We start from the raw sequence: 26002 nt of genomic DNA, 5'->3' as shown, positions 1-26002 counted from the left end.
GCTGCCGGCCCGCAGCTCACTGAGGCAGGACCTATTCCCTCAAGCGGGTGGAAGTCCTGCCTCGGGACAATTAAAGCTTGGGGACCCATAAAATACGGGAAGTATCCCCAGGCTGGGCGGAAGAGGGTTCACCACCGACTTTCACAGTGCTGGCGAATTCCCATGCGCCTAAGGTAAAATCCAGCCCAGTGTGTTTAAACTTAAAACCTGTTACAATAAGACCAGGTGAAGACAGCTAAAGACCTCTGGATGCCTTTCTCACCTGGTCGTAACACTTTCCGTTACTTTTAGAAACTTGCCTGATTTGGACAGAATGTTAGGGCTCATAATTAACAGCGTAAATACCTTTGATGTGATAATTATTAATGTATCTCTCTGGCCCAGAATTGGAGAAGTTTAAATTCTTGTGTCTCTTTACTGCATGACGTAAATTGTTCCTAAATGTTTTGATTATCTTTTTAAATGTTCATACTTTTCTGCCTCTTTTTTTTCCTCTTAATCCAATCTTCCTTTTTTTTCTCTTAATCCAATCTTCCTTTTTTTCTCTTTATTTCTCTTTTGCTTCTCTGTCATTACTCTGTTTGGGTAAACACATTAGGGAAATGAGTACGAAGCATAGAATAATAATCATGGGGATTCCCACTACCCCAAAATTACTTGACCGGAAGGGGTAGGTAAAAGGGATAAGGGAATGGAGTTCTTACAATGTGTACAGGACTCCTTTCTAACCCAGTACAAAAGACCAACAAGGCAGGATTCGCTCTTGGATCTGGTAATGGAGCAGATAAGAGAACTAAAAATAGGGGAACATCTAGGTATTTGTGACCAGAATACGAAATGCCTCAAGATAATAATTGAGACGTGCATAAGTAGGATGAAGACCAGGAAAATAGATTGGAGAAAAAACTATTTTGAGAGGCTGAGAATAGGACTTGGGCAAAATAAAATGTCAAAAATGTTGACTTAGTGATGTAGAACAGCAATGGGAAGCATTTAAAATGGTGTTCAACGGAGTCTAGGAAAAATATATTCCGCTAAATAAAAAGAACAAACTGAACGCTATTGAGGCACTATGCATGAATAAAGACACATGGGAAAAATTGGGGGTAAGGATGGCCTAAAAGAGCACAAGAATACAAAGAGATTATGAGGGAAGTCAAAAAAAGGAAGACAAAGAGGAACTATGAATTTAAATTATCAAAGAACATAAAACAGAACAGTAAAATATTCAACAGGAACATAAATAAAAACAAGGAAAGTCAGGTGGGAATGGGGCCACTAAGGGTCAGGATAAAATCACAGGGAGTGATAACGAAATGGCAGAAATATTAAATAGTTACTTGGCTGCAGTATTTACCAGGGTGACAAATCAGGTTGACATGACATCTGAAGATGACATTAGAAAATATATAACTGCTTTTGAAATAAAGAGGAGAAATATTAAATAAATTAATCAAACTCAGAGAGGATTAAACTCCTGATTCAGATGGATTGCATCCATGTATTTTAAAGGAATCTAGGGAAAAGGTAGCAGAGGCGTTATTACACATAATTAATAATTCATATGAAAAAGATATAGTGCCGGAGGATTGGGAGGTAGCTAATATTATACCTATATTTATAAGCGAGATGGAACATTTCCAGGGAACTATAGCCCAGTCAGCTTAATATCAATGATCGGAAAAATAATGGAATTCCTACTAATGGAGAAAATAGAAAAACGTCTAGAAACAAAAATATAATAATGAATAGCATGGATTTCAAAGGAGAAAGACTTGTTTGACCAAACTCATTGAATTCTTTGAAAAAGCAACGGAAGGAGAGATGGGGTAATGCAGTAGATGTAATTTATGTAGGTTTCCAAAAGGCCTTCAGTAAAGTGGCACATCATAGGTTAATGAATAAGGTCAGCATGCAGAGTCAGGGGACAAGTAGCAGAATGGGTAACTAGCTGACTTCAAAGCAGAGAGTAGGGGTAAAGGGTAGCTATTCAGAGTGGCAGAAGATCAGAAGATGGGAAGTGGGATCCCACAAGGATCAGTGCTGGGACCACTGCTGTTTACAATTTATGTTAACAATTTAGACTTTGGAATCAAAAGCACAATTTCTAAATTTGCTGCTGGTACCACATTTTGGGGTGGTGGTGGTGTATAGTCAATATTGAGGAGGTCTGTAACAAATTACAAGAAGACATTAATAAACTTGAAGAGTAGACATATAATTGGCAAATGAATTTCAACACATAAGTGTGAGATATTTTGATAAAAATAAGGAGGCCACATATTACTGATAAAATAAGAATCTAAAAAAGTAAATCAAGCACTCAGGTTTATTTCTAAAGGGATAGAATTGAAAAGTAGTGAAGTTATGCTATAATTGTATTGAAGTTTGGTTAGACCACATTTGTGCTGTATGCAGTTCTGGTCGCCATATTATAAGAAGGGTGTGGAGGCACTAGAGAGGGCATCTGTCAGAAAAGGATGAATAGGTTGGATCTCTTTTCTCTTGAAAAGAGATGGCTGAAGGATGACCTAATAGAGGTCTTTGAAATTATGCAAGGTTTTGATAGAGTAGACACAGAGTGTTTCCACTTGTGGGGAAGAGCGAAACTGAAGGCCATTAATATAAGATGGCCACCAAGAAATCCAATAGGGAATTCAGAAGAAACCTTTTTACCCAGAGTGGTGAGAATGTAGAACTCACTAAAGCCTGGCTACGCGACCCGAACCCGACTAGACCTGACTACGTGTGTCGGGTTCGGGTTAGGTCAATATTCCGAGTCCAGCATTTGGGCTCGGGTCAGGCTGGGCAGTGCTGCTTCCGGGAAGCCACGGGATCAGGCTTACCCGTGATTCTCCACAACTCCAGCTGCAGGAATAGCCTGCTGCCAGAACGGATGAAAGATATTTGTGTCGGGTCAGGCCGGGCGCGAAAAAAAATTAAAGGACTCGGGCTGGGGCCCGGGTCGGGTTCGGGTTGGCTGTGGTCGGGTCGGGCCCGGGTCGGGTTTTAATTTTATACTAAGCCAGGCTTTAGAATTCACTACCACAAGGATCAGTTGAGGTGAATAACATAGATGTATTTAAGGGGACGCTAGATAAGCAATTGAGGGAGAAGGGAGTAGTGGGTTGTGCTGAGAGAGTTAGGTGAGGAAGGATGGGAGGAGGTACAAGTGGAGCATAAATGCTGGCATAGACTGGTTGGGCCAAATGGCCTGTTTCTGTGCTGTATATTCTATTTAATTCTATGTTTCTTTCTCCATCCTAAATAACATTGCCTATGGAGATGACTGTTGGTCCTGTCATCCACCAAGGTTCCAGATGCTGCAGTGCCCCTGCTGTGCAGTTTCCAGCATGCACTTTTGGTGGCAAATAATGGCTCAAATTATTTTCGAGCTGAAGGATGAAGGAAAAAGTCTTAACAATCAGGGCACACCGCGAGATGCTCCACTCCAGCAAGATATTTATGGACGTCCAATCGCTCGACACCTCCATCCCCCACCAGGATGGTTTGAGGGCTCTCCGCTTCTTCCTGGAACAGAGGCCCAACCAGTCCCCATCCACCACTACCCTCCTCCGCCTGGCTGAACTTGTTCTCACATTGAACAACTTCTCCTTCAACTCCATGCACTTCCTTCAAGTAAAAGGTGTTGCTATGGGTACCCGCATGGGTCCTAGTTATGCCTGTCTTTTTGTGGGATATGTCGAGCATTCTTTGTTCCAGTCCTACTCAGGCCCCCTCCCCCAACTCTTTTTCCGGTACATTGATGACTGTATCGGTGCCGTTTCCTGCTCCCGCCCCGAACTAGAAAACTTTATCAACTTTGCTTCCAATTTCCACCCTTCTCTCACCTTTACATGGTCCATCTCTGACACTTCCCTTCCCTTCCTCGACTTCTCTGTCTCCATCTCTGGGGATATGTTGTCTACCAATATCCATTATAAGCCCACTGACTCCCACAGCTACCTTGACTACACTTCTTCACACCCTACCTCCTGTAAGGACTCCATTCCATTCTCCCAGTTTCTCCGTCTCCGACGCATCTGCTCTGATGATGCTACCTTCCATGACGGTGCTTCTGATATGACCTCCTTTTTCCTCAACCAAGGATTTCCCCCCACTGTGGTTGACAGGGCCCTCAACCGTGTCCGACCCATTCCCTGCACCTCTACCCTCACCCCTTCCCCTTCCTCCCAGAACCGTGACAGGGTTCCCCTTGTCCTCACTTTTCATCCCACCAGCCTCCATATCCAAAGGATCATCCACCGCCATTTTCGCCACCTCCAGCGTGATGCCACTACCAGTCGCATCTTCCCCTCCCTTCCCCTGTCAGCATTCCGAAGGGATCGTTCCCTCCACGACACCCTGGTCCACTCCTCCATTATCCCCACCACCTCGTCCCCGTCCCAGGGCACCTTCCCCTGCAATCGCAGGAGGTGTAATACCTGCCCATTTACCTCCTCTCTCCTCACTATCCCAGGCCCCAAACACTCCTTTCAGGTGAAGCAGCGATTTACTTGTACTTCTTTCAATGTAGTATACTGTATTCGCTGCTCACAGTGTGGTCTCCTCTACATTGGGGAGACCAAGCGCAGACTGGGTGACCGCTTTGCGGAACATCTCCGCTCAGCCCACAAGCAGGACCCTGAGCTTCCGGTTGCTTGCCATTTCAACACTTCCCCCTGCTCTCATGCTCACATCTCTGTCCTGGGATTGCTGCAGTGTTCCAGTGAACATCAACGCAAGCTCGAGGAACAGCATCTCATCTACCGATTAGGCACACTACAGCCTGCCGGACTGAACATTGAGTTCAATAATTTCAGAGCATGACAGCCCCCCATTTTACTTTCATTTTTAGTTATTTTTTCTTCCTTTTTTTTACATTCCTTTTTACATTTTTTACAATCTTTTTTTGCATTTATTTAATTTCATCTTAGTTTGTTCAGTTTGCTTACCCACTGTTTTTTTCAGGTTGTTTTTCTTCAGGTTTGCCAATATTTGTTCAATATTCAGTGTATTCACGCCTAATCTGTACTAATGCTTTGTCTTTCAACACACCATTAACATATTGTTTGCCTTTTCTCCGTGACCTTTTGGTCAGCTATGTGGCCTGGTCCAATCTGCACCTTCTCCTTTGTTATCTCTTGCCCCACCCCCACCTCACTTGTTTATAATCTGTGACTTTTCTAATATTTGTCAGTTCCGAAGAAAGATCACTGACCCGAAACGTTAACTCTGCTTCTCTTTCCACAGATGCTGCCAGACCTGCTGAGTGATTCCAGCATTTCTTGTTTTTGTTTCAGATTTCCAGCATCTGCAGTATTTTGCTTTTAAGATATTTAGCCCATTGCCTTTCGTGTTCTCTCCGTAGCTATTTTCTAATTCCTATTGTTTCATATACTATGACTTGTTTGATTTTCATTTGTGGGTGCAGAGATTTGCAGACTCTGCAGTATTTTAATATTGAAACGTTTTGGGTGCTGTTGGATGTTTTTCCTGTGCTGGGAAGAGTGAAGATCCTGCAGTATGTATACTGGGTGCAGAGATAGAGATCCTTAATCTTTTGCTCTTAGATGTGCACATCTTGCATTGCATTATAATGCTCTCCTGGCTGGCCTTCCACATTCGTGCCTCAGTAAACCTTAATCAGCCAAAACTCTGCTGCCCAGATCCTAGCTTGCACCAAATCCCATTCTTCTTTCACTACTGTGTTCGCTGACCGACATTGCTTCCCAGTTAAGCAACACCTTTATTTTAAAAATGTCATCCTTATTTTAAATACCTCCATGGCCTGTTCCAAACGTGGCATTCTTAGAGGTCACATGATGCTTGGTGTGGGACACAGATGATGTTAAACTGGTGATATGGAGAATTTTTCTGAGACTGAATCTTGGCATGCTTGGGAAGGATTTTGTCTGTTCGCTATTTGTCGGAAAATCATAACTATCTCCTTTGTACTCTCACTTATAAATGGTGAAGAAAGGAAATCTTACTCTATTATTGGGGCTTGATAGATGAAGCTTTACACAAAAACTTAGAATCATGGAATTGTCCAGAACAGAGGAGGCCATTTGGTTCATCAGGCCTCTGCCGGCTCTTTGAAAGAGCTATCCAATTAGTCCCACTGCCCCTGCTCTTTGCCTTTAGCCCTGCAAATTTCTCTTTTTCAAGGACATATCTAATTTTCTTTGAAAGTTACTATTGAATCTGTTTCCACCACCCTTTCAGGCAGTGTATTCGAGGTCATTAAAACATGCTGTGCTAAGGAAAAAACCCTATGATTTTTTGCCAATTACCTTAAATCTAAATCTATATCTTTAACTGTTAGTTGTGGATCAGTGGGTAGCACTCTCGCTCGGTGTCAGAGGGTTCAAGTCCCACTTGAACACAAAAATCTAGGCTGACACTCGCAGTGCAGTATTGAGGGAGTGCTGTACTGTCAGATGTGCCGTCTTTCAGATGAGGCATTAAACCCTGTCTGCCCTCTTGGGTGGACATAAAAGATCCTGTTGCACTACTTTGAAGAAGAACAGGGGAGTTCTGACCAGTGTCCTGACCAGTGTTTATCCCTCAATCAACATCACTGTTACAGATTATCTGGTCATTATCACATTGCTGTTTGTGAGAGCTTGCTGTGTGCAAATTGGCTGCTGTGTTTCCTACATTACGACAGTAATTCAAAAGTATCTAATTGGCTGCAAAGCACTTTGATAAGTGCTGAAGTTGTGTGAGGTGCTGGAGAAATGTAAGTGTTTCTTAATTTTTTCTTTTAGTAATTAACACTAAAGGGTTATAAAAACAAGAAATGCAGGAAATACTCAGCAGGTCTGGCAGCATCTGTGGAGAGAGAAGCAGAGTTAACGTTTCAGGTCAGTGACCCTTCTTCAGAACAGGTCACTGACCAGAAACGTTAACTCTGCTTCTCTCTCCACAGATGCTGCCAGACCTGCTGAGTATTTCCAGCATTTCTTGTTTTTATTTCAGATTTCCAGCATCCGCAGTATTTTGCTTTTATAACACTAAAGGGTTGTTTTGCGATATGTGTTGAAGAAGTGTTGTAGATATTTTTAAACACATAGGGTAGAACACAGAGTACAGAATGGAGATGATTACTAGTCAGTAACAAAATTCAGGAATTTAGTGTAATGTAGGAAAGAGCATTTTAAATAAGTTGTCAAAAGCTCACGAATGCAACAAGAGCTTGCATTTATATATCACCTTCAACCTAGTAAAACATCTCAAGGCACTTCACAAGAGCCTACCCATCAAAATTTGGTTCTGAGTCATCTAAGGATATCAAAAGGCACGTGACCGATAGTGCAATCAAAGAGATAGGTTTTAGATCTTAAAGGCGATCAGAGCTGGGAAGTTTAGGGAGGAAATTCTAGAGCTTAGGGCCTCTGCTGCTGAGGGCATGGTCGCTAGTGGTGGAGCGATTAAAATCGGGGATGCGCAAGAGGCCAGAATTGGAGGACCGCAGAGATCCTGGAGGGTTGTCGGATTGGAGGAGATTCGAGAGAAACAGAAGGGAAAAGTCATGGAGTGATTTAAACACAAGGATAACAATTTTGAAATTAAGGCGGTGCTAGTCTGTGAACCAATGTAGATCAGCAAGTAAAAGGATGATTGATGAATGGAATTTGGTGCAAATTAGGATACGGGCAGCAGAGTTTTTGATGAACTCAAGTTTATGGAGGATGCAAGATGGGAGGCCAGCCAGGAAAGCATTGGCAGGTAGCAGATGTGAGGATGAGTGTTTCGGCAGAATGGAGACGGGCGATGTCACTGCCACTGTGATGAGTTGCACAAAAAGTCACAGCCAAAGTCGCAGTGCAAAAGCATCCACAGTGGCATAGCATTGGGAGCACCGAGATACACAAACATCAGTAGCGCAGTCTCAATCAATGGGTGGGAATCGGAAAGTTTCCCAACCCAATCTGGAGTCAGACAGGGCTGTCCTCTCTCCCCGGTCTTGTTTGTTTGCTGTATTGAATCCTTTGCTGAGTCTATTAGGAAGGATGCGAGCACAAGAGGGCTGACAATCCCAGGCAGTGGAGGCACTCAGGTTAAAACCTCCCTGTACATGGATGACGTTGCCGTCTTCTGCTCGGATCCGCTGTCCGTGCGCAAACTGATGAGCATCTGCGACCAGTTCGAACTGGCCTCGGGAGCCAACGTTAACCACGGCTAGAGCGAGGCCATGTTCTTTGGGAACTGGGCTGACCGATCCTTTGTCCCCTTCACCGTCAGGTCTGACTACCTGAAGGTGCTGGGGATATGGTGCGGAAGGGCCGGGGCGTGCACCAAAACCTGGGAGGAGCGAGTAGCCAAGGTACAACAAAAGTTGAGCATGTCGGGGCAGCGATCTCTCTCGATTGTGGGTAAGAACCTGGTCATCAGGTGCGAGGCGCTCACGTTGTTGTTGTACGTGGCGCAGGTCTGGCCCATACCCCACTCCTGCGCTGTGGCGGTCACCCGGGCCATTTTCCGTTTCATCTGGGGATCTAAAATGGACCGGGTCTGGAGGGACACGATGTTCAAACCTCTGGTTAAGGGCGGGAAAATGTACCCAACGTGGCCCTCATCCTGATGACCACCTTCGTGTGCGGCTGCATCAAGCTGTGTGTACACCTCCAGTACACAAACTCCAAGTGTCACTACGTGCTGAGGTTCTATCTGTCCCCAGTGTTGCGAAGGATGGGCCTGGTCACATTGCCACGGAACGCTCCATGCAGTTGGACCGTGCCGTACCACCTATCCTTCGTGGAGCAGTTTCTGCGGGAAAACACCTTTGACCACCGATCCATCAGGCAGTGGTCTGCACGGAATGTCCTCAAGGCCCTCCGGGAAAAGGAGACGGTGGATCCTGTCGGATGGTTCCCCGAGCAGACCGCCAAAGTCATTTGGCGGAATGCCTCATCACCAGAACTTTCAAACAAGCACCAAGATGTAGCTTGGCTGGTGGTGAGAAGAGCCCTCCCCGTCAGATCCTTCCTGCACGGCCGAAGTCTCACCCCCTCCATGCAATGTCCCCGCGGTGGCTGTGATGGGGAAGAGATGGTTGCCCACCTCCTCCTGGAATGTGTCCTGGCAAAGCAGGTGTGGAAAGAGATGCAGTGGTTTTTGTCTAGGTTCATCCCAAGCAGCTCTGTAACACAGGAGTCTGTGCTCTACGGGCTGTTCCCAGGGACGCACACCGAGACAAACATCAACTGCTGCTGGAGGACTATCAATTCAGTGAAAGACGCCCTTTGGTCTGCCCGAAACTTGCTGGTCTTCCAGTGCAAAGAGTTGTCCACCACCGAATATTGCAGACTGGCACATTCCAAGGTCCAGGACTACGTGCTGAGGGACGCACTAAAGCTTGGGGCAGCTGCAGCAAAGGCTCAATGGGGAAAGACGACAGTGTAAGGTCCCCCCACCAAGCTGAACTGAAGGGCTGGATCCATGGGAAACCCCTCGAACTGTATCGGGAAAATTTTCATTTGCTGTAAAATGTAAAAATGTAATTGGCATGACAAATGTGAAATGGAAGGCAACTCATGATCGTATTGAAGGAAACTGATCTCCCTTGCAATGTTTGTAATTTTTGACTTGGTGCTGTTAGAAACTGTTTGGTAATGTATTTTTTACAGATTTTTAATGAATAAAGTATATTTTGGAAATAAAAAAAAGATACTGCAGAGCCTTTCTATTGGATTGTAAATGGAAAAGGACCAACATTCACACTTTAGATGTTTCTGTAGGATGGATTTTCCAGGGAAGAGGAAAACTACACATGTAAATTAAGAAGATTTTTTAAAAAAATTACTCAGTAAGTACATGAACCATTGTAATGAATATATTGAGGACTCGATCAGAATATAAATGTAATTTTTTTTTGCTGGCTAGCTGTGGTCTTTTCCTGGTTACCTTGAGTACATTGTCTCTACAAGTTGGTGTCAGAAGCTGTCCCTGTTGCATTCAAATGATTCCCCACCCCATGTGAGCAATTGTCCGGGGTAGTCTTAACTCCACTTGAAATAGACACGCTAACGGGATGTCTGATCATCTTGAGAACGATGCTCCTGTAGCCCTTGCAGGCAAAGAAGTAGATGAAAGGGTCCAGGCAACAGTTGAAGTTCATCACGGCAACAGTCACGTGGAGAGCTATTTGAAAGTTCTGTTGCTCCTGGCAGGATAGTGTGTACTGCAGCTTTTTGATCATGTGTTGCATAATAGTTATGTGGTAGGGAGTGAAACATATGAAGAATACGAGAAGTACAAGCAAAATTACGTTGTTGGCTTTTTTGTTTCTTCCTGATTTTTCAGTTAAGGGATTCTCCTTTGCTGATCTGAATAGTTTTGAACTGACTTGAGAGTAACAAAATAGCATGATACCCACAGGGAGTACGTAACCCATGATGCAAGCACCGAGAAGCATTTCTGGAAGTCTTGGCAATCTCTCAAAATTTGGATATTCCATGCATGTCAAGAAATTGCCTTGAACTTGTTTAGACATTTGGACAAATAGCAGTGGTATCGTCTGGCAAAGTATAATGACCCACACTACGATGCAGATTTTTTTGACATTGCGGACGTTTCTGAACTTAGAATAGCGGAACGGATATAGTACAGCCAGCAGCCGATCCAAACTTAAGCAGGTCATGAAGCTTACGCTGGCATATATGTTACTGTAACAAATGAGTGCAGTAACTCTGCACATTGCTTCACCAAATGGCCAGTTAAATCCTCGTGCATAGTAAGCAATTCGCGCAGGTAAAACAGCCGCAAAGAAAATGTCTGAGATTACCAGATTCATGGAATAAAGTGTAGTTGAATTGATTTTTTTCTGCTTTTTCTTGATGGCGATTATGGCCAGGCCATTCCCAAAGACACCAACTAGAGATATGATAGAGTAGACAATTGGTAAAACGATCCTGGCTATGTGGTAGTGGCTGTACAGATTACATTCTTCATCAGTATTGTTTGCAGAAGTGTTACGAGGAGTTGATGAATAATTCATGGTCGAGCTCGCTCCCACTGGTTTTATGGAAACTGGAACTCCCGCAGCTATGTTAAAGAAGCAAATCTCAGTTTCAGTTCAGGATTTATCACAGATTTACCATTTATGCAAAGTCTGCTGTGGAAACAGTTCAGTAAAAAGACAAAAGCAGCAAGTTTTTATGTTCTGGAATGAGCTGCCTGAAAGGGCGGTGGAAGTGGATTCAATAGAACTTTCAAAAGGGATTTGGATAAATACTTGAAGGGGGAAAATATTGACAGGGCTATGGGAAAAGAGGAGGGGAGTGGGACTAATTGGATGGCTCTTTCAAAGAGCCAGCACAGGCACGATGGGCTGAATGACCCTACTACTTAGCTGTAGGATTCTATGATTAATGAAGTTCTAGTTCCTTTCATGGCATTTAACTTTTGATTATTGTTTGAAATTAAAATAATTTTCTGATTTTGTAGCGGGGATAAGACTCTTTGATAATTTAAGTACATGATGATCAAACAGAGGATAGTGGCTGTGTCGCTTTGAAATTGTGTTAATCTTGTTATTAAGGAGGACTTTTGTACATTTATGAAGGTCCCAGGGTTGAAGGACTTAAGCTGTGTAGAGACTAGAGAAGCTTGGAGTGTTCTCCTTAAGAGCATAGATGGTTAAGGGGAGATTTAATAGAAGCATTCAAAATTTGAGGTGTTTTGGTGGAGTAAATAAGGGGAAGCTATTTCCAGTGGCAGGAGGTCTGGTAACCGCAAGACACAGATTTAATGTAATTGGCAAAAGAACCAGAGGGGAGATGAGAATATATTTTTTTAAGCAGTGAGTTATGATGATCTGGAATGTACTTCCTGAATGGACAGTGGAAGCAGATTCCATAGCAATTTTCACAGGGGAAGTGGAAAAATACTTGATAGGGAAAAATTTGAATAACTATGAAGACTGTACTTCCAACAGTGCTGCACTGGGATTTCATGCTTATGTCTCGAGAGGGACTTGAGCCCAATATATTAGGTGAGGACAGCATTAAACTTGGCATTGTTGCACATGGGCTATATAGCTTTTTGACATTGGCTACCAAAGCTTACACTTGAGCAGGTTTGAAGTAAAAGGATTGTCAGCAACCCTGCAACAATACTACAGTCAGAATCAACACAGTGAGGAGGAAAGAAAATCATAATTATGTAAAAAAAAGTTACTTACTGTTTTTGAACAAAGACTTGCATATATCGTATCTAAAAAAGAAAATAAGTTTGATTTAATATTTGTTTTATAAGGTGTCTTTCATTACCAGAGTTATATTCCTGTGATATTGACAATCCATAGGAATTTTGGCTAGAAACCTTTATCTTTATTAAATTAATCTTTTTTTCCAATTGAACTGCAAAGTACAGGAAGAAATCTGATAGTGTAAAACTTTTATTTTTACTGTTGTGTTGGTTTTATGGTTGTCCGTGAAACCATTGGAAACCTTTTAGCTTGCTGGCCAAATACCTCTTCAAACAAACTTTTGGTCACCTGTCCAAATATCTCCTTACATGGTTTAGAGTCAGATTTTGCTGATAATGCTCCTGTGAAACACCTTGGGATGTTTTGCTACATTAATGGCACTATATTAATACAAATTGTTATATACAAAGAAATTAAACTGTTGATTTAAAATTATTTCACTAATGATTTTACCTGATAGAGGTCTTTAATGTTATGAAAGGGTCTGATAAGGTAGGCATAGAGAAGATGAACTCGGGCCCAGAATTAAGATAGTCAACTAATAAATCCAATAGGGAATTCAGGAGAAACTTCTTTACCCAGAGAATGGGGAGAATGTGGAACTCACTACCTCATGAAGCGGTTGAGGTGAGTAGCATAGATACATTTAAGAGGAAGTTAGGTGAACACATTAGGGAGAAAGGAATAGAAGGATGTGATGATAGGGTTGGAAGAAGAGAGGTGGGAGGAGGCTTATGTGGAGCATAAATACAGGCATAGACCAGTAGGACCGAATGGCCTGTTTCTGTGCTGTATCTTCGTCAAACGCTGCAAAGGCTAACGTATACCTAGCTGTAAAATCTTTTTTAAAAAGTTGAGTTAAAAGCCACATGAGGCGTGTCACTTATTCCTACAAATGTTATGAAAAGGGCAAGTGGATATCCTGTGCTGTTGCTTTGAGGCTAAGGCAACACGAAGCTCCGTGACTTCTCTCACGCTGTTTTCTGAAGCCAGTGTGTTACTTCAGGGCTGGAGTGGGAAGAGCCTGGTGCTGGGGGCTAAGGAAGCAAAGAGTCCAGCTGAAGCACTAGTGGTTGGTCTTGTGAGAAATGGAGTGGGTGGGAGATGGAACAGTTGGGGTGGGTTTGCGAGGGAAAGAGCAAACATGTTGGAGGAATACAGGCAGGCCAGGGACTGGAATAGGTTGGCATTGGCTGTTGAGAGCAATGATGCATTGAGCTCCTTTAATAAAGTCTGAAAGTTGTGGATGTCTAAGCATTTCTTCGTCAAGTGCCGCAAATGGAATTGTGGGTTTGTGAATCTTATCTCTCTGCCATGTTCATAGGAGCGTTTGATCCACACTGGAAGCTGTACGTTTAAAATCAACATAATCAAAACACTTCTTTACAATCTGGTATTGTAGGGAGAGTGTCATGGTGATCAAATCTTGTAAAAATTTAGATCATCTTGTCATTATCATATTGCCAGTTGTGGGAGTTTCCTGTGCACAAATTAGCTGCTGTGTTTCCTACATTACAAAGGTAACTGCACTTCAATTAAGAAAAATTGCCTTAAAGTGTTTCGGTATGTGCCGAGGTTGTGAAAGGTGCTATATAAATGTATTTCAGAATTTTTATTCGGGAAGAAAGGTTTTTCTGCAATATGACTGGTGAATACTAATAGTGGAAATTACTTAATTAGAAAGGAAAAAGAAAGAGATACAACCAATGAAATAAGAAAAAGGACAAATGTTCACAACAAGAATAATTGGCAGGTGCTCAAGATGGACATTTCAGTCGTGCCAACATTTAGTTATATATATAATTGTCAAGATATGTCACTCTATGGACATTTAATTCAAAACTTGCATAAACCATAATGTCTGATAAAGACTTGCAACAACACAGATGTTTACTCTTACTTCCTTCTCAGTCTCTGTCTTTAGCTCACGCCCACAACCTCCTAAAACCCTCCGAGATCTCTGCTGTTCTCCAATTCTGGAATCGTGCGCATCCCCAATTTGTAATTATTCCACCGTTGGTGTCCATGCCTTGAGTTGCCTGGGTCCCATGGTCTGGAAGTCCCTCCCTAAACCCCTCTCTCTCTCTCCTCCTTTAAGACACTCCTTAAAACCTACCTCTTTGACCAAGCTTTTGTCACCTGACTCCTTGTGTGGGCTCAGTATCAAACTTTGTTTGATTAGGCTCTTGTGAAACACCTTTGGACATTGTACTAGGTTAAAGGCGCAGGCGCAATATAAATGCACATTGTTGTGATAATTGGGTAAGTATAATGAATGACCTTTTGCTTTTTTTCAAAAATGAGCACCATTGCAATGAGGAAAAACACTAATTGAGCTTAAAGTATTTTTCTAAAGTTAATAGAACATAAAAAATATAATCAGTCACCTTCATCACTGTTCTACCTACACCAGGTTCAAGCTCAGTTCTCCCTTCTCCAGACTATGCTGTCTTGTGCTTCTCTCTCAAGTTCTCCATAAAATCTCCCATTTTTCAAGGTGGTCCAGCAGCATCCTTCTTTTCCTCCCTTTTGATTTTTATCCTCCCCATCCATACTTCTAATACCTCTTTCAGCATCCTATTCTCACTGAGCACATGCTCAATCTGATTATTTTGCCATCATCAATCAAGCTATGTTCTGCTGGTGCTATCGCCAACATATTCATTACATTTCTTATCGATCCACTTCACCTTTTTCATGCATTTCCAAACCCACATCTCAAAGCTCTCTAGAAGCCCGACCTCTTCCTTCCTCAGCATCCATGTCTCAACACCCCAATTTATACAAGCCTCTTTTTTTAATCTTAATTCAAAGAAGGTTCAAGGAATGGCACCTCACCTTTCAGTTAGGCGTTTTGCAGTCTTTTGGTCTCGAAATAAATCCAATATCTTTCGGCCACAACCACCACTCCCATTTTCTCGGACTGCGGGTGCTGTTAATGGTGCTGCTGTTACCATTTGCACATCCTCTGGATCCATCTTTTGTTCCTGTATTTGCCCATTTGCCCACCTCCTTTGCCATGCACCACGATCACTTTGTCATTTAATCACTTCTGTTTTCCAACGTATTCCTTTGCTCCTGCTTCCCACCCCCACCCTTTTCCCAGGCTGTCTACTTAAAAACTGTTAAATCTCCATTTTCTTCCAGTTCTAATGAAAGGCCATTGACCTGAAATGTTAACTCTGTTTTTCTCTCCACAGATGCTGCCTCATCTGCTGACTGGGTCCAGCATTTTCTGTTTTTATTTTGGATTTGCAGCATCCACAATATTTTGCTCTTGCCTTTGCTAATCTTCCTCAGTTCTCAAATCAGCGGTTGGCTCAATATCCTCTTACTTCTATTAATGCTTCCCATTGTGCTCCTCCTTCTTCTTCTTTGGCCTCCTTGTCTCGAGAGACAATGGGTAAGCACCTGGAGGTGGTCAGTGGTTTGTGGAGCAGCGCCTGGAGTGGCTATAAAGGCCAATATTAGAGTGACAGACTCTTCCACAGCTGCTGCAGAAAAATTTGTTTGTCGGGGCCGTTACACAGTTGGCTTTCCCCTTGCGTTTTTGTCTTTTTTCCTGCCGACTGCTAAGTCTCTTCGACTTGCCACACTTTAGCCCCACCTTTATGGCTGCCCGCCAACTCTGGCGATCCCTGGTAATTGACTCCCAGGACTTGTGATCAATGTCACAGGACTTCATATCGCATTTGCAGACGTCTTCAAAGCGGAGACATGGATGGCTGGTGGGTCTGATATCAGTGGCGAGCTCGCTGTACAATGTGTCTTTGGGGATCCTGCCATCTTCCATGCGGCTCACATGGCCAAGCCATCTCAAGCGCCGCTGACTCAGTAGTGTGTATAAGCTGGGGATGTTGGCCGCCTCGAGGACTTCTGTGTTGGAGATACGGTCCTGCCACCTGATGCCAAGGATTCTCCGGAGGCAGCGAAGTTGGAATGAATTGAGACGTCACTCTTGGCTGACATACGTTGTCTAGGCCTCGCTGCCATAGAGCAAGGTACTGAGGACACAGGCTTGATACACTCGGACTTTTGGGCTCCTAGCTCCCACCTTTAAGGCACATTTGCCATCAGCAGCCATTATACATCCCAGATCTTTAAATGGTCTCACCTGATTCATTTGGTCCTCATTTATTAAAGTGCCCACTCTTTCACTTCCATTCCCATGAAGCTTCATAACTTTGGTCTGACCCACATCGGTCTTCATTCTATAATCTATTGCTGTAGTAATCAGGCTATCTGCAAACAATTGTGGTCCATTCATGGCACTTGCTACCTTGGCTTTGTCGTCAGCAAATCTGTCAACTTTCACTAGCTGACCTCCAATTTTCACTCCTTCCTCTACATTGCATAGAACCTTAGTTAGACCACACTCTGAGTAATGTGTACAGTACTGGTCTCCATATTACAAAAAATATATAGAAGCACTGGAGAATGTGCAAATAACATTTACACATCTCTTTTTTATAAATATTTTCAGAAAGGATTTTGAGTGAGCTTGATGGCCAAATTGCACAGTTACGTGATGCTATATCCACACTATAAAATAGCAATTACGATATGTTACACTGACACATCTTACTCATCCTTGTGTTCAAATTCCTCCATGGCCACGCCCCTCCCTATCTCTGTGATCTCCTCCACACCGGCAACCCTCCTGGAGAATTGGCATTACTCCAATCCTGGCCTCTTGCGCATCCCGGTTTCCTTTGCCCCACCATTGACAGCCATGCCGTCAGCTGCCTTGACCCATAGCTCTGGAATTCCCTCCCTAAACCCCTCTCTGCTTCTTTAAAATGCTCCTTAAAGCCGACCCCTTTGACCTGTCCTAATGTCTCTTCCTTTAGCTCTTAATTTTTATCTGCTAACGCTCCTGTGAAGTGCCTTGGAACATTTTACTACTTTAAAGGTGCTGTATAACTGCAATTGTTGATTCAAGAGAAATAGAAATGAAAAGTAGAGAAGTTATGCTCAATTTGTATAGAACCTTCGTGAGACCACATTTGGTGTACTGTGAACAGTTCGCTCCATGTTACGAAAAGGATATAGAGGTGCTGAAGAAGGTGCAAAAAAAATTTGCAAGGACGATACCAGCACTAAGATGGTACAGCTATCAAGCATTAGTAAAGTACAAGTTGTGGCTCTTTTCTCCAGAAAAGAGAAGGCTGAGAAGTGACCTGATAGAGGTCTTTAAAATTATGATGGGGTTCAGTAGGGGGAGCTGAAAATTAATGGTCATCAATATGTTAGTCATAAATAAATCCAGTACGGAATTCAGGAGAAACTTCTTTACAGAATCATAAATCCTTTACATAGAGAGTGGTGAGAATGTCAAACTTGAACCACATAGAATAGTTGAAGCAAATAGTTTAGATGCATTTTAGGGGAAGCTAGATAAACACATGAGGAAGGAAGGAATAGAAAGTGATGCAGATAAGTTGAGATGAAGCAGAGTGGCAGGGGACTCATGTAAAGCATAAACACTGGTATGGACCAATTGGACTTAGTAGCCTGTTTCTGTGTTGTACATTCTGTGTAATTCTAGTAGACTCAGAAATCTTGAAGACCTGCTGTAAATCTGAGGAGACTCTAGAGGCATGGTCGACATGGTAATCTTGGATGCATGGAGCGAGCAGGGACAGACCTCAAATTGACTGCAAAATGGGGATTGGAGGCAGATGAATAGCAGGAGGTGGGTATTTCAAATTCTTGAGGAGGAAGAGAGTATTTGAGAGAAATGGACAGGAAAGGAGGAATGTCACGATGAGGAGTAGTGGGAGGGAGAATGAGCTCACCTATTGCAGTCACACATTTTTCTGTAGTGTATAAAATTGTCATTTACTCCTTTGAGCTGTTCCTCACTTTCTGAACCAATACTAAATCACATGTCTGAAAAGAATAATAGGCTGTAAGAGAGATTGCTGTATTTGTAAAATTTTATAAACATGCTTTTTAGGGAAAGATAGAAACATAGAAAATAGGAGCAGGAGTAGGCTCATTATGATCATGGCTGATCATCCAACTCAGTAACCTGTTCCCGCTTTCCCCCCATATCCTTTGATCCCTTTAGACCCAAGAGCTATATCTAACTCCTTCTTGAAAACATACAATGTTTTGGCCTCAACTGCTTTCGATGGTAGTGAATTCCACAGGCTCACCACTCTCTGGGTGAAGAGACTTCTCCTCATCTCTGTCCTGAACGGTTTACCCTGTATCCTTAGACTATGACCCCTGGTTCTGGATTCCCCCACCATCGGGAACATCCTTCCTGCATCTACCCTGTCAAGTCCTGTTAGAATGTTATGCTTACCTTCAGCAACTGGTGTACGAGAACACCCAGGTCTCGTTGCATATTCCCCTCTCTCAGTTTATAGCCGTTCAGATAATAGGTATATGATAGAGAAACAGATAGAAAGTTATGCTGATACAGTAAGATGAAGTAGGGTGAGAGGAGGCACGTGTGGGGGATAAATACTAGCATAGACCAGTTGGGCCAAATGGCCTGTTTCTGTGCTCTAAATATAATTCTCTTTTTTTGTATTCTGACCAGGTGCTGCACGATATCAGTGATAAATGCATTAACATATATATATCAACTCACTTTGTATGCACTCAAGGCAGTGTGGTTGTTAACAGCCCGCCAATTTTTCACACAAAGAATAGTGGGTATTTGGAATGAGCTGCCTGAGGAGGTGGTGGAGGCAGGAACAGTAGCGACATTTAAGAGGCATCTGGACAGGTACTTGAATGAGCAAGACACAGAGGGATATGGAATTAATGCAGGCAGGTGGGATTAGTATAGATAGACATTATGGTCAGAATAGACACGGTGGGCCGAAGGGCCTGTTTCTGTGCTGTACGACTCTATGACTCTAATTGCATCCTTGCAGTGTAACCAAGTGTTGAAAGGCTCGGAAGGATGCAACACTACTTGGAAGAGCCCTATATTAATAAACGTGAAACCACAACTGCAATCCTGATTGCAAGTATATATTTTTCTGGTGGTTCTCCCATTTTATAAGTTATTTTTCCCGCTTTCTGAGCCTCTACCATCCCCTCACCTCTCCCATCCCCATCCCATAGTAATCAGCCTATGCTCACAGCTTACTGCCAGTACTACCTTGAGAGGTTTCAGAGGGTGGCGTGAGGTTACAGAAGGAAGTGCTTCCACCTGCACTCGCTCAAAGGTCCTAGATATAATTTGGAACTTTGTACTTGGAGAATTGGAAGGAGATGAACCTGATTTCTTACTCCTGTGTGACAAGCATGTTGTAGCTTTTTCCATGATAATGGTTATGAGCAGTGTACATGTGCTGTTTGATCATTGAAATATGTCTCACGATGGTATGTTTCATATTTCATTGTTAGATTGTGGGATTTGCATGGTTGCTGCTATTTATCAAAAGTGCAGCTTTTAATTCTGAATTATCTGCTATTATACATGCTTGTACTTGACAGGTACAAGATGTACAGTTGTTACAAAAAGTCACTTTTAAGAACTCTTCAGAATTGTTTTGATTTATTCATTCAACTGTATTGACAGAAATGAAAACTATCAACAGCTTTTAGTTGCTTTTTAAAAAAAAATCATTTTTGAGAAAATATATCGCAAAACGAACTACCTTTATCCAAAAGCAAAATCTAAAATTTATAAACTGCAGCATCTGAGAATTATGTCTGTAGGTACAGAATTTGAAGAAATCCAACACAAGAACAATTCAAAGTATTGTTTTACAAAGAGAGTAAAATGGTCCACTCTTTAAAATATCTTCAACATTACACCGATTATATGACAATAAACTCATTGAGCTTTGAATAAGAGTCAATACTTACGCACTGAACCCCTTCAATTTCAGTCTGTCGCTATACCTGTCCTCTGTTTTTGCGATGTGCCAAATTTCAAATCGCTAACACTGAAGGCACTGTATCAGATAAATGTAGTTTTGACGTGTTAGCGTTTTTTTAAGCTATGAGCTAAATCTTTGAATAGCTTATCAGTTTCCTGTGGTTTAGTCTGTTCCATGAGAGTGTTCAACCCTTTGTCCATCAATTTCTGAGAAGTGAAACATGAAACAATTCTTAGTCACTGAGTGTACGCCCCATTTCAAAATTCCTGCCAATTATAGACACACAATGGCCCAGAATTTGTGGGGGCCTGGCATCTCATATTAGTTAGACATTATCCTTCAACCTTCAGCTTGAATAAACATTTTGTCCTGCAAGTGTGAGCTTATAGTGAGAGCAGTGGGCATCTGGGACCTTGGTGAATTATGGGACCAGTTTTCTGTCTCCTTCACCTGTGAGATTTAATGATTGAGAAAGAAACAAGAACGATGTGGAAGGAAATAAGGTGAATTATAGCAAAATCAGGTAGAGAAAGAGAAATAAAAAGAGGGAAGATTGGATTCAGGGAAAGAGAACAAAGACAAAGGAAAATTGGGAAAAAATGAAATTAAAAAAATCTCTAAGAAGAATTTACTACCTTCAGGAATGAGACTCCACAGTTTAAATTGCTCTGTTTCTGGGCTAGAGAGGTTGATAGGCATTGCAATAACCATTATCACATATCAGTAAAAGGTGTACTTACGTAGTTAGGTACCAGTCCTAACTTTTTGCGGTGAGTTTAATGAGTAATTAATGTGCAAGTACAGCAACTTCATGAAACTCACAAGGAAGATGAGGGCAAGTCGCCATTTTTGATAGGCTAATGGCAGAACGTGCAACCTATGGCAATGCACAACTCATGGGGAATCTATTCCTCATACAAGTTGCTGGATGATTTACACATCAGTAATAATGAGTGCCATTAAACTCACAGTTACCTGGGATAAGGTGTTCGATGTAACTGTATTACCATTCCACATTCATTAGTTGGTTTTTAAGAAAGCCTGATCCAATGTGAAAATACAAATAAAAGAAAGTGCCGCCGCCTTGTTCTGTCACAAATTGTATACTATTTGCTTTCAAGATTCAGCAGAGCTGTTTGGACTGAATCATGAGAAGTAGTGATGCAGGTTAACAAAGCCACAAAAAAGTGCAATCCATGCACAAAGGTTGATTTCTAAAGGAATAGACTTGAAAAGCAGAGAAGCTTGTGAAACTTGTATAGAATCTTGGTTAGACCACCACAGTGTACTGTTCTGGTCATCATACTATAAAAAGATACAGAGGCACTGGATAAGGTACAAAGAAAAGCTTTACAGAACTGAGAGGTTATAACTATCTGGAAAGGCAGACAGGCTGGGGCTCTTTTCACTGGGAAAAAAAAGGCTGAGGGATGTCCTAATAGAGGTCTTTAAAATTATGACAGGGTTCGATAGGGTAGACGTCGAGAAGATGTTTCCATTTATGGAAGAGTTAAAAATTAATGGGCATAAATATAATAGTCACTAATAAATCCAACAGGACGAGAGTGGTCCTAAAGGAAGAGTGCTAAATTGGGGGAAGGCCAACTATACCAAAATTCGGCAGGAGCTGGGGAATGTAGATTGGGAGCAGCTGTTTGAAGGTAAATCCACATGTGATATGTGGGAGGCTTTTAAAGAGAGGTTGATTGGCGTGCAGGAGAGACATGTTCCTGTGAAAATGAGGGATAGAAATGGCAAGATTAGGGAACCATGGATGACAGGTGAAATTGTGAAACTAGCTAAGAGGAAAAAGGAAGCATACATAAGGTGTAGGCGGCTGATGAAAGACGAAGCTTTGAAAGAATATCGGGAATGTAGGACCAATCTGAAACGAGGAATTAAGAGGGCTAAAAGGGGTCATGAAATATCTTTAGCAAACAGGGTTAAAGAAAATCCCAAAGCCTTTTATTCATATATAAGGAGAAAGAGGGTAACTAGAGAAAGGATTGGCCCACTAAAGGACAAAGGAGGAATGTTATGCGTGGACTCAGAGAAAATGGGTGAGATTCTAAACGAGTACTTTGCATCGGTATTCACCGAGGAGAGGGACATGACGGATGTTGAGGTTAGGGACAGATGTTTGATTACTCTAGGTCAAGTCGGCATAAGGAGGGAGGAAGTGTTGGGTATTCTAAAGGGCATTAAGGTGGACAAGTCCCCAGGTCCGGATGGGATCTATCCCAGGTTACTGAGGGAAGCGAGAGAGGAAATAGCTGGGGCCTTAACAGATATCTTTGCAGCATCCTTAAACACGGGTGAGGTCCCGGAGGACTGGAGAATTGCTAATGTTGTCCCCTTGTTTAAGAAGGGTAGCAGGGATAATCCAGGTAATTATAGACCGGTGAGCCTGACGTCAGTGGTAGGGAAGCTGCTGGAGAAGATACTGAGGGATAGGATCTATTGCCATTTGGAAGAAAATGGGCTTATCAGTGATAGGCAACATGGTTTTGTGCAGGGAAGGTCATGTCTTACCAACTTAATAGAATTCTTTGAGGAAGTGACAAAGTTGATTGATGAGGGAAGGGCTGTCGATGTCATATACATGGACTTCAGTAAGGCGTTTGATAAGGTTCCCCATGGCAGGCTGATGGAGAAAGTGAAGGCGCTTGGGGTCCAAGGTGTACTAGCTAGATGGATAAAGAACTGGCTGGGCAACAGGAGACAGAGAGTAGCAGTAGAGGGGAGTTTCTCAAAATGGAGACGTGTGACCAGTGGTGTTCCACAGGGGTCCGTGCTGGGACCACTGTTGTTTGTGATATACATTAATGATTTGGAGGAAAGTATAGGTGGACTGATTAGCAAGTTTGCAGATGACACTAAGATTGGTGGAGTAGCAGATAGTGAAGGGGACTGTCAGAGAATACAGCAGAATATAGATAGATTGGAGAGTTGGGCAGAGAAATGGCAGATGGAGTTCAATCAGGGCAAATGCGAGGTGATGCATTTTGGAAGATCCAATTCAAGAGTGAACTGTACAGTAAATGGAAAAGTCCTGGGGAAAATTGATGTCCAGAGAGATTTGGGTGTTCAGGTCCACTGTTCCCTGAAGGTGGCAACGCAGGTAAATAGAGTGGTCAAGAAGGCATACGGCATGCTTTCCTTCATCGGACGGGGTATTGAGTACAAGAGTTGGCAGGTCATGTTACAGTTGTATAGGACTTTGGTTCGGCCACATTTGGAATACTGCGTGCAGTTCTGGTCGCCACATTACCAAAAGGATGTGGATGCTTTGGAGAGGGTGCAGAGGAGGTTCACCAGGATGTTGCCTGGTATGGAGGGCGCTAGCTATGAAGAGAGGTTGAGCAGATTAGGATTATTTTCATTAGAAAGACGGAGGTTGAGGGGGCACCTGATTGAGGTGTACAAAATCATGAGAGGTATAGACAGGGTGGATAGCAAGAGGCTTTTTCCCAGAGTGGGGGATTCAATTACTAGAGGACACGAGTTCAAAGTGAAAGGGGAAAAGTTTAGGGGGGATATGCGTGGAAAGTTCTTTACGCAGAGGGTGGTGGGTGCCTGGAACGCGTTGCCAGCGGAGGTGGTAGATGCGGGCACGATGGCGTCTTTTAAGATGTATCTAGACAGATACATGAATGGGCAGGAAGAAAAGAGATACAGACCCTTAGAAAATAGGCGACATGTTTAGATAGAGGATCTGGATCGGCGCAGGCTTGGAGGGCCGAAGGGCCTGTTCCTGTGCTGTAATTTTCTTTGTTCTTTGTTCTTTGAATTCAGGAGAAGCATCTTTACCCAGGGAATGGTTAGAATGTGGAACTCGCAATCACATGGAGTGATTGAGCCAAACAGCATAGATGCATTTAACAGGAAGCTAGGTATGTACATGAGCGAGAAAAGACTAGAAGGCTATGCTGATAACATGGAAGGAGGCTTGTGTAGAACACAAACACCATTTTGGACCATTTAGGCCAAATGGCCTGTTTCTGTGCTGCAAATTCTATGTAGATATTGCTGTATCCACCCTTCTCCTCCCTTCTCTCCCTCTGCTGCTGAAACCCTAATTCATGCTTTTCTCACCTTGCAATTTGATTTTCTCTTTATGCCGTCCTCAGGAGCTACCATGCTTCCACTTGCCCCAAGCTACATCTCATTTAGAGTGTTGTGACCTCTCCCTGATGCACGCGCACACACACAAACACATATGCCTGTACTCTTATACTCACCAAACCTCACTGGCTTTCCCTGCCCACCGTATCAACCAAACCAAATCCAAGCCTTTCCCTTGATTGGACTGTGTAAGGACACATTCTGGAAATCATATTACTAAATTCTTGTGAACTTCTCTAAAGCTTTGTTGTTTTTATTCATATTGGTATGCAACAAGATTTTTTTCTAAACTTAATTCTTGTGATAAATCTGACCTCCAGTTTTAGCCTAAACAGTGTGACCAGCATGGTGCTTTTCCACACATATTAGCGAGAACAAGGGTCCATGATGGGCAACATGTATCATGTGCATTGTGCAATAATGCCAGTAAATGGGTAATTATTAGCCCAGAGGCGTGTTCACAGCAAGATTGTACTTTACAAATCATATACGTCGGTTTATGAAAATCATAACCAGTTATGAGTTGGGGGGGGGGGGGCAAAGAATTGTAATCAAACATTATAATAAAATAGATTTGACACAAAAAAAGCTGAAGAACGATTCAAGAATTAGACCTTAGCATCGATTCCTGGTAAATGTTTTTAAATTACCTCTTTTTAAAATTTTAAACTTAACTTTAATTTCTTTCATTGCTGCAGTTGTTGGTCCTAACTTTTTGTCTAATAATTTGAAGCACTGAGGCTGGTGGATAGTGAGCTTGACATTAAATTATCTTTAAAAATAATGAAAGTACAATCGTTTAGATAGCTCAGTGAGTAAATATGCCCTCAATGTTTTACAGAGGCATTGAGACCAGAAATGTTTGAGAGTCCTGCTTTGTACTGACTTAGTTCATTTTCAGTAGTTTAAGTAATTGTTCTTGTAATTGGAAGTGACCAAAGGAAACACTATAATTCTTTGGTTATTTTTGTCGTCTTGAACTCGCCTAAAACTCTGCAGCCGTATCCTAACCCTCACCAAGACCTGATCACCCATCACCCCTATGCTCACTGGTCTACATTGGCTCTTGGTCCAACAACATCTGAGTTGTAAAATTCTCATCCTTGTTATCAACTGCCACCATGGCCTTGCCCCTCCCTATCTCTGTGACCTTCTTCAGCTTGACAATCCTCCAAGCTCTCTGCACCCTCCAGTTCTCGCCTCTTGCACATCCCTGATTTTAATCACTGCACCATTGCCTGCCATGCCTTCATCTGCATAGGACCAAAGCTCTGGAATTCCCTCTCTAAACCTCTCCACCTCTCTCATCGTGTTGTGCGGCACTACCACCGTGCTAGGTGGGATAGATTTCGAACAGATCTAGCAATGCAAAACTGGGCATCCATGAGGCACTGTGGGCCAGCAGCAGAATTGTACTCAACCACAATCTGTAACCTCATGGCCCGGCATATCCCCCACTCTACCATTACTACCAAGCCAGGAGACCAACCCTGGTTCAATGAAGAGTGCAGGAGGGCATGCCAGAAGCAGCCTCGTGCAGCTACAACCTGGTGAAGCTACAACACAGGACTATCTGCGTGCCAAACTGCGTAAGCAGCATGTGATAGAGCTAAGCGATCCCATAACCAACGGATCAGATCTAAGCTCTGCAGTCCTGCCACATCCAGCCGTGAATGGTAGTGGATAATTAAACAACTAACTGGAGGAGAAAGCATCACAAATATCCCCATCCTCACTGATGGGGGAGCCCAGCACATCAGTGCGAAAGATAAGGCTGAAGCATTTGCAACAATCTTCAGCCAGAAGTGCC

The 26002-nt window shown here is 42.8% G+C and overlaps 2 protein-coding genes across 5 annotated transcripts in view; one reads left to right on the top strand and one right to left on the bottom strand.

Moving 5' to 3' along the window:
- Window positions 1-26002, top strand: part of ubac2 (UBA domain containing 2) — a 220405-nt gene that overhangs the window by 89065 nt on the left and 105338 nt on the right. The window lies entirely within an intron of this gene.
- LOC137371517 (G-protein coupled receptor 183-like) lies at window positions 7044-20245 on the bottom strand. The gene is made up of 3 exons (XM_068034233.1): window positions 20054-20245; window positions 12191-12222; window positions 7044-11052 (listed from the first exon to the last, which is right to left on the bottom strand). The coding sequence occupies exon 3, from the start codon at window positions 11003-11005 to the stop codon at window positions 9929-9931; it is 1077 nt and encodes a 358-aa protein (XP_067890334.1). The 5' UTR covers window positions 11006-11052; window positions 12191-12222; window positions 20054-20245; the 3' UTR covers window positions 7044-9928.

This window comes from Heterodontus francisci, chromosome 6, assembly GCF_036365525.1.
Source record: "Heterodontus francisci isolate sHetFra1 chromosome 6, sHetFra1.hap1, whole genome shotgun sequence".
Lineage (NCBI taxonomy): Eukaryota > Metazoa > Chordata > Chondrichthyes > Heterodontiformes > Heterodontidae > Heterodontus > Heterodontus francisci.
Note: the sequence above shows the minus strand (reverse complement) of the source record. Positions and strands in the feature narration are given on the sequence as shown.